Raw genomic sequence first — 10,054 nt, 5'->3', positions numbered from 1 at the left:
TATATATATATATATATATATTATAAATATATATATAGATTGAAGTTCATTGTACCTATTACCTCCCTTCACCCTTGTGAAAAAAGAAAGTTAATTGCTTTTGGATTGAATAATGTATGATAAAAATTGAATAAACATAATATTTATATATAATGAGATGATATTCATTCTATCACAATCTAAGGTCATTGTATGTAATTTTTATTTTGTCCAACAGACTTTATAGATTTATCTCTTGAGCTACAACATTATTAAGTTAAAAAATGGGTTTGCCATGTAAATTTATGTAGTTTGTTTTATATAGTACTTTATTTTTCCCTTCTTTATGGTGTGAGATTTACTTAGGGTATCGTTTGTTCTTCGTATTTACAGTAATCCTCCTCTCTACTAGCTCTCATCAACTCCTCCTGTGTGTTAGGGGCATCATATACATGGACTCAGTAGGCGTTTGGCTATGCGATTTCATCCCATGATATGAATTCATGAGATGAACTTAATATTTGGACATGCAATTTTACGTTGATTTCGTCTCATGATTTCATATCATGAGATGAAATCTCAAATTCTCCAAAAATCATGAATTTGAATTCAAATCATGATTTGAGATTTTTCAAATACAAATATTGAACCCCAAAGTTTATATTTTGTAAACCTAAGCTCAAACTATGTATTGTCCAATTTGTCCCACCAGACCTTACAAATTTGTCCCTTGACTATGTAATCATAGATCTTAAATGCGTGTGTACCATGTGAAATTGTATTTTATCTTATATAGTACTTCACTTTTCTCTCTTTTGAAAAGGAGTTTTACATAAAGTACCGTCTTCAGAAGTTTGCTAGTCTTTCTCCTTAATCGTCACTCATTTTGAATTCACTAATTTTAAATCTTTGAATTCTATTAGTAATTTCATTTATTTTCTCACAATTACTATACTCCCAATCTCTTAAATATACTTATACAAAACTAACAATCTTTTATTTTACTTCTGTTTATTTTTTATTAGATATTGGGAATAATAATTTGTGTGGCTATCAATTTCAATTTCATCTACTTGGATCAAGGCAATTGATTGCTATTCTCCTTTGAATTTAGCCAAGAAGATGCTTCTTCTTCTTCATCAACAAAATCATTACTAGCACCCCCTTATTATAACTTCTTTTACAAAAAATGTCAAGAATAATATTCATAAGCAACTTGAACAATTATTCAAACTGTAAATTATGATGTCTATACCAAGTAATAATTAATACATTGGCCAATTGCTGCTTTATGAATTAAAAAGTTTTGTTTTCTATATATTTGATCGGTCGGTCAAAAATAATTATAGCCGATATATAAAAATATATATATTTCTTTGACTTTTTTTTTTGGTGGGCGACTATGCAAGGTAAAATTCCAAAGAAAAGGTCTAGCTATTTAATGGAAAGTTTATAAACACTTTAATATTTACCAAATATATAAATAACAAAATACATAAATCAGTTTATAAGTTTACCCAAAGTCCTTACTAAGTAATATTTTACTAGTGATAAGTAAGCAAAAAATTCCATTTTTATGAAAAATTCAGTACTTGGAAATTGTTCAAATGAACTTATCATTAATTTTTAATCTTCAAATGAATATTCTTTAGCAATTAAATTTACGTCTAGTAAGACAAAAAATCTTTAAAAATTAAAGTCATGTCTTGATATAACTTGTGAAATATTATCATATAAAAATATAAACCTATGCCCCTCAAAAAGGTTGTTTGTTACGAGGGACAAAAATTAAAGACCAGTACGAAATAGAGGGTAAAGGTGCATATGACCCTTAACATTTTGCTTCAAACCAAAGTCCAAAATCAAATCAAGAGGAAATTTTAGTGGGCCGAGTAGTTTGGGCCAGACTTGAAATAATCAAAGTCCAAGTAGCCCATATAGACAGGTTACATGAAACTGGCCCATAATAATACTCTCTTCGTTTAAAAAAGAATGATCCAGTTGAAGTTTAAGAAAATAAAGATCTTTAAACTTTGTGGTGCTAAATTGAAGTTATGTTAAACGTACCAAAATGTTCTTTAATCTTGTTGTCTTAGACATGCCATGTAGAAAACTGAAATTAAAGTATTACCAAAAAAGAAAGGATCATTTTCTTTTAAATAGACTAAAAAGAGGTAGGTTTTTTTCTTTTATGAGTATAATATAATTGCACTAATATGATCCATCACACAAATGAGGGTTGGGAAATTATTTGCATTGACTAACCAAAAAATATTCATAATAGATGATATGAAAATTTTTTAACAAAGACTTTTTAATATTCAACTAATAGTTGATATCACCTATATGTCAGGTCTTTAGTTAAGTTTACATTGATTTTAAGTAAATATAAAACTTCCAATACCTTTTCTCAAATATATTTAACTCCAAAATCTAATTTTTTTTTTTCAATCTCAAAAAATATTATTTTTAATTCGAACCTTACAAAATGGATAAACACCTTGTACAAAGTATCTTTTTTTTTCCTTTATTAATGAGTCTGGATTACTCGGTCTAGTAAACACTAAAAAGTTGAAAAACATATGCTTATACGATTAAAATAAAATAGGAGAGGCGGGGGGGTCAAAATTATTGAGAAAAAAATACAATATGTGTCAAACATGTCTAATCAAGATGTCTTACGTACAAACATAATGATTAATTATAATCTTTTGCTAATCCACCCTGTTTAGTGTCAACTTGTTCATGTTTTTTTTTGCTTGTGATATTTGTTAATTACAAAAATAAAATATTGAAAGGAATCAAATCAGAAGCCATGTATCATACTCCAATTAATTATTTACAAAATAGTCAAACTAGAGACATAAATAGATATCTATTTACGATTCATTATAAATATTTTTTTTATTCACGTATACAATTTATTTATTTTTTACAAATCACTAGATATTTTTGTGCAGAAATAGCGCTCACTTGGCAATTAACTTTGTTTTCTTAAAAAATAATAATATCTTGACATACGTTTCAAATTTCACAAGCGAAAACTTTAATATAATATCCTCAAATTTCACTTATTAATTTAAAACTCTAGAATATCGCCTATTTTCTTTTCAATTTCAAAAAATGAAAAATGATTAATTTTTACCCGATTTCTTATAGAATTAGTTTTTTTTAAAACTAAAACGGGTCATAATCATTTCCTAGTCAAGATTATGATGTGTAATTTTTGTCCATTTGTTAATTATAATTAGCTTAAGAATGCTGACTTTTGTCTTAATCAAAGTAAACATAAGTTTAATCGCCGTATTAATTGACGAGACAACATATTAGCTACGTATTGTATAGTGTTGTCTTTATCTCAATTTGAACAAAGACTAAATTTATCATATTATATTGTCAGTTTAAATATAATATTTGTTTTGATTATTACATAATTTATATTCTATTGTATCGCATTGTTTAAATATATTGTTAGGTAATGATGAAAAGGCTCATTTTATGTAATGACCGATTTGGTGTGATTGGATTGTTAATTACCTTAATATTTTCTTTTCACTTTATCTTTACTCATTATTTAATTAATTACAATGTTTTTATCTTTTATTCTACCTTTTCATGGTAGCTACATGTTCCTACTTTTCTTTTAGATTTATCATTCAAATTATGAGTCGTGACATTATTTAATGACAAAAAACGATACAATCTATTCAAATATTGTATACATTAAAAACAATACAGATACAATACAAGTATACAACACAACACATTAATATACAATACAATACTTTGCGTAGTACCACTACTAAATCAGTGGATTTTATTGGTTTTTAAGAATTATCTTTTATTTATACTCTTCAGATTCAATTTATTTGCAAATTTTCTTTTTCTTCTTTTCTACAAAAAATAACTCCAAGTATTGATATTTTGCATTTTTGTATTTATAAAAATCGACTTCGAAAAGTTGATAATTTTCAAAATAACTAAACAAATCAATACTTCTTCAGCTACTTTTTATTTGTTAAAATTTGACTTGGCACAATTATTAAGAAAATAATTATTGATATAGTAAGTTTATCATTTCATCCTTATTAATTAATAGGATCCCACATATATTTACTCACTACATTTTTTTTAAAGACATTAACTCAATTTTAGTAAATAAAGAGTATAATAGAAAAAAATAAATTGTCTTTTCTTGATTTATCGAAAATAATTAGTAAAAAGAGAAAGCAAATTAAAAAATATTTGACAACTATATAGAAACAAAGACAATAGTTCTCAACTCCCTTTAGAAAGGGCTAGAGAGAGAACGGATAAGCTTTAGACATTCAAGCAAAGATATATATATATATATATATATACTAGTTTTTGACACGTGTGTTGCACGTGATTACCAATTTCAAAAATATATGTTATAGTAAATACTATTGTTTATTTAAGCAAAGATTTTGAATAATAAGCTTAGTACAAAATAATATTGCAGATTCTTTTGTGAATGTTCAATGTGGATCATCATATATATCTCTTATTCACGCGAACCTATGAATTTTTTATTAGTTAAATGTAATAATATTTATATTTATTAATTTGATGAGGTTCAATCATGTAATTAGTTGTATCTCACTAATATTACCTTATCGACGATATTTATTGTGTATATTAAAATTAAACTAATACAAACTTCAACTGGCGTTATTACAAGTAATATGAACTTTTCTACGTCTAAAATATTGAATTATGAAGAAATAGTAAATAAGTAAAACAAAAGGGCAATGTTTATATAGTATTAACTATTTTTAAGCAAACTTTCTGACAATCTAAATCACATAAGTAGCATTGAATAAAAAAAAAGTCATTCTTTTGTCTTGAGCATACAAAAAAATCAAAATCGTGACAATTCTCTAAATTTTAGGAAAAAGATATTCAGAAGCATATATCTACATCACAAGAGAAATTGTTAACAAAAACAAATGAATAGAGACTACATCATGTTAACTTCATATATTGAAATATTACATACTAATGTATATATTAAGAAAAAAAAATTATTATATCATCAAAATTATTTTTCTCAAGTACGTGAGGTTATAGAAATAGAACGATTTACTTCATCAGAATAGTGATACCTCATATTCCGCTAAATTTTTAACTCACTCAATGACAATAAATCACACAAAACTTTTAAAATACAAGAAAAAGAAGAGTAGAAGATTAAAAATAATTGTGGTTGAAAAATGAGAGGAAGCCCCTCTATTTATAGTCAACAAAGGGTAGTATGAACAAATATTTTTGTGTCTGAAAAGTCATGACCTTTCCGAGAAATCACAACCCTTTGGAAAAGTCACAACTTATTGAAAAAGTCACAATTCTTTGGAAAAAGTCACAACTCATCGAAAAATCACAACCCTTTGAGAAAAGTCACAACTTATCAGAAAAGTCACAACTCATATGAACAAATATTTTAGTGTCTTATCTGAAAAGTCATGACCTTTTCGAGAAATCACAACTCTTTGAAAAAGTCACAAGTTATTGAAAAAGTCACAACTTTTTTGGAAAAATCACAACTCATCGAAAAATCACAACCCTTTGAGAAAAGTCACAACTTATCGGAAAAGTCACAACTCATCGAAAAATTCACAACTTAAGTTAGGGATATTATAGTAATTTAACATTCAAGTTAGGAGTTCATGCTTTTAAGGTAATATAGAATATAGATATTGTTAGGGTTTTCCCCTGATTTTCTTACCTTATTTGAAGTTTATTTTTTCCTAAAAGAAAAGACAAAACATTACCATAAATGTTTTTACTTTTCTTGAAAGGAAAATATAATATTCTTTCATATTTGGTTTATTCTTTCCTTTTAAGAAAATGTTTTGGAGTAGCTAGTTCTTTTCTAGTAGGAAAGGTTTTAGGACTATATAAATATAGGTTTGTTTCTTCTAACAATAACACAATAGCATCCACAATGTAGACATTTAAGAGTTTTGTTTATGGGGAGATTTTCTCTCTACAGTTTTTATGTTTTGTATTAGTTTTTAATTATGTAGGTCAATTGGTCATATCATATAATAATAATATTATGTCTTTTAATATAGTTTTATGTGTCATCTAATTTATCCTCATATGATTTGCAAATTATAAACTTCCGCATGACGCCCCAATTCACCTTCATAACCCAACAGATATAAATAGATATATATTGCATTACCACATGTATATAGATAAGGTTAAGGTTACATGGTGTGTTGCATAAAAAGCAAGCAATATATATAGGGGAGGGGGTGTCTAGTTTATATGTATGGGGGAGATCTAGGTGCACGCTTGCTTGCTTTGGTGCAAAGAATATGGAGATGTGTCTCACTTTTATAATTAAGATTTCAAGAAATAAACACATTGGAATTCTAGTCATTCAAAAGACTCTGATTGATAGAGGTATAATTTTCATTTTAAAAGACATATTATGTAATTTTATAATAAAATAATTTTTTTCTTGATATGTCAAAAGTGACAAGTAAAAATGAACGAATGAAGTATAATACATATTAAATGGAGTTTTTAACACAAATATAAAATTTTATTGAAGAAATTAAGTTGAACCCAAGGTTAAAACTCTAACTTCGCCTTGTAGATATCCATTATCTCCAAGTCTCGAATTTTTCAACGGATTATATTTAAGTGAAGTAAAAATTTAAGAAAAAAAAACAAAAATTATATAATATTCTTTATTTATGGAATTTTGAACTGTTAGGGGTCGTTTGGTTTGAAAATGAGTTATGATGGGATAAGTTATGTTGGGATAAGTTATGTTGGGATTAGTTATGATGGGATAAGTTGTGTTGGGATTATTTTTTATTGAGTGTTTGGTTTGTTGTATTCAAAATAATAAATTTTAAGAACAATTTATTTGTTTACAAAAATGCCCTTCATTAATGTAAAAAGTGATATAACAAAAGGGTTGAAAGAGACATTTTTGTCATTTACCTATTTTATCCCGGGATAAGTTATCCCGGGATTACTATACCACCCTAGGTTAGGGATAACTTATCCCGGTACTAATTATTAATCCCGGGATAAGTTATCCCGAACTTGCCAACCAAACAACAAAATAAGCGGTACTATAATTTAATCCCGGGACTATATGGTATTATCCCTCACACCAAACGACCCCTTAGTTAACTAGGACACAAATATATTAAAGAAATATTATTTTTTTTAAAAAAAAGACAATCAGTCAGAGCAGAGCTGCTAAAACGTTACAAATGGTTTTGCCTCGAGAAAGAAGTTATTCAGTAACTGTGCACGTGCAAACCACTGTCCATATTCAGACTCATGTCTCCCTATTATATAAAACCCTAAATTTTTTTATAACTATTTTTATTAACAAAAAATAAAAGATTTTGAAGAAGTAAAAAAGATACTCTAAAGTGAAAAATAATGTTGGAAAATAAGCTTATTCAAATACTTTACTACTCTCTCAGTCTCAATTTATGTGTCAGCAACAACATATTCGATCACCAGTGTGTGATTTCATAAGTGAGATCTGAAAGGGTAAATCATGTGTATGCTATCTTTGTGGGGTAGAAAGACTTTTAGATTGACTCTTGGCTCAAATAAAGCATATGAAAGTAGGTTTAAAAAGAAAATAGAGTAGTGAAGTCCCAATTTATTTGTCACAATTCGGATTTTGAGAGTTAAATTTCTTAACTTTGACTATAAATTTGAACTTAAAACAATTTAAAAGGCATTATAATTTAGAAGTCACATTAAGACAAGTTAAAAGGCCTAAAAAGAATCACGAAAAGATTATGCTAAAGATAAATTAGTTTGACTCTCGAAATGCCAAACACATACCTTGGATAGAGGGAGTACTAAAAAACATGGTCATTAGTAGAACTCAATTATCATGATTATGGAATAATAATGTATTAAATGAATCTCACACAATGATGGATTTCATAAATAATGACATGATTTTTTTTTTGGTTGTCTTGGTTAGAGAATATATAGTTGAAATTCATTTATTATAAACTAATTTCATGAAGATGCAACTCAGCAAGAAACTAATAAGTTTACATCATTCAATTGATCAAATTAATGACAAACATTTCATATCATTTGATCATAGTCAAACTCACAATAGAAAAGCCTAAATTAAAGTGTAATGTGACTAATTAAAAGAAATTATGAAGAACTTAATAAAATGACCAACAACAACACATTCCTAAGAATTCTTGTAAACTAAATGGAGATAATTTCAACTAATTAAAGGTCACGACCCTCAAATTTTGGATCATGAACATATATGATCCAATACTGGAGGGTCGTGACCTTAAACAAGTTAATCAGAGAAAATTATTACCCGGCCCTTGTACGAATCTCATCTAGTTAGAATGGAGGTCGACCCGTTGCCCAATAAGCCTCAGAAGGTAATTGAACATTATTGAGAAGATTTGGTGGCATTCCATGAAATAGTGAAGGGTCAGCTAATAATTGTTGTTGTTGTCCTCCTGGAGCAATTGTCGCTCCAGGAGAACCTAGTGAACCTCCTTGAACCGGAAGTTGGTTCGAATCATCCTCATCTAAAGGAAGTCTTTCATAAGCTGCATTGCTAAAAGAAGCCGCCATAATAACAACCGGACCAGATGCCATAAGGGACCCTACCACACAACCTCCCACCACCTGACCTTGTCCGCCAGCTAAATATATAGTCAACCCTGAAGCAGCTGGTGGAGCTGGTGGTGGGAGAAATGATCCTGCTAAGGATAATATCTCAAAACGTCCATGTAGGGTTGCAATCGCACCTGATAAGCCCAAAAAAAGAAGAAGGTAACATTACCAAGACGGTCATAAAAAAGAAAAATCAAGAAAAATATTTTTAAAAAATTGTACCTGGTGAAGCTGGTTGTCTTAAGTTTACATTTGTAACATTTCCTGTTCCACTCATAATACAAACTCCTCTTTGACGTCTTCTTGAAAAATTTGAAACACTTTCCATAATATCACAACCATCAGCAATTTCCATAACATGAGTTCTAAGGGCATTTGCACTATCTCTAGTGATGATGATAGGTGCTTTTGGCTTATTTTTGGATCCAGCAGGTCTACCTCTAGGCCTTCTATTGAACTCTCCATCTCTATGGCTTCCGTTAACGCCTAACTCATCCGTTGATTCATCAACATTTGAATCATTGTAGTTGTTGTTGTTGTTGTCGTTGTTGTTGTTGTTCTCTTCGCGATCTCTCTTTTGCCCCGACATGTTTAGGCCACTTGTTCCACTTTGCTCGTCTTCCGAGCTATGTTGGAACTGAAGTTGTTGTTGTTGCTGGTGGTGGTGGTGGTTGTTGTGATGCTGTAAGTTGAAATTTCTCGTGTGGAAAGGAGGGGGTAGAGAATTGTTCGACGGATCCATAGTCTTTTTTTGTATAATTAATTCTCAGAGAGGTAGATCTAGAACAGGTTCAACAATAAATTCAACTGAACCACTATCGAGAGAGAGAAAATGAAAATGGAAATATGTCTAATAGATCACATCCATCTAACTACTTTGACCAATTGACTCTAAATTCTGAATCTGCGTCTGATAATCTGTACTTGATTTTTGGGATGTAGATTGATGGAAAGAGTGAAAGAGAGAGAGAACACTAAAGTTTGGAGAAACAAATTAAAGAAAATGAAAGTACAAGAAAGGGAAAGGATGTAATGATTTGAAAAGATAAAAAATGTAATGATTTTATTGAATTCAAAAAAAAATAAAAAATCACTTTGTTTGCTTAGTTTTGTAGAAGAGAATATAAGGAGGAGTTGAGTTAGGGTTAGCTAATAATTTAGCTTGTGAGAAAAAGAGGAAGATTTAGATTTTAGATCTGATGGAGTTTTTGCATATTTTGTTTTGTTTTTGGTTTTGCTGTGCTCATGGACGGTGCACTGGTCCCCCTCACCTCACCCCACCCCCCTAATATTATTTAATTTGAGGTTCTGAATCATGCGTGAATGTATGATGCTTTAATGTGTGCATCGAGCTATCCCTTAATCACCTTATCTTTTATAAATCAATAGTGTCAAATGATTTTTTTAC

General features: G+C 29.0%; 1 protein-coding gene across 1 annotated transcript; it reads right to left on the bottom strand.

The window, feature by feature from the left end:
• Nucleotides 1–8,058: 8,058 nt before the first annotated feature.
• LOC102578919 (AT-hook motif nuclear-localized protein 26-like) lies at nt 8,059–9,764 on the bottom strand. Its single transcript, XM_006358305.2, has 2 exons — nt 8,869–9,764; nt 8,059–8,780 (listed from the first exon to the last, which is right to left on the bottom strand). The coding sequence occupies exons 1-2, from the start codon at nt 9,386–9,388 to the stop codon at nt 8,365–8,367; spliced, it is 936 nt and encodes a 311-aa protein (XP_006358367.1). The 5' UTR covers nt 9,389–9,764; the 3' UTR covers nt 8,059–8,364.
• Between the last annotated feature and the right edge of the window lie 290 nt (nt 9,765–10,054).

The sequence above is a fragment of the Solanum tuberosum genome, unplaced genomic scaffold (assembly GCF_000226075.1).
Source record: "Solanum tuberosum cultivar DM 1-3 516 R44 unplaced genomic scaffold, SolTub_3.0 scf00273, whole genome shotgun sequence".
NCBI classification, from domain to species: domain Eukaryota; kingdom Viridiplantae; phylum Streptophyta; class Magnoliopsida; order Solanales; family Solanaceae; genus Solanum; species Solanum tuberosum.
This window is presented reverse-complemented; position numbering and strand designations above follow the sequence as displayed.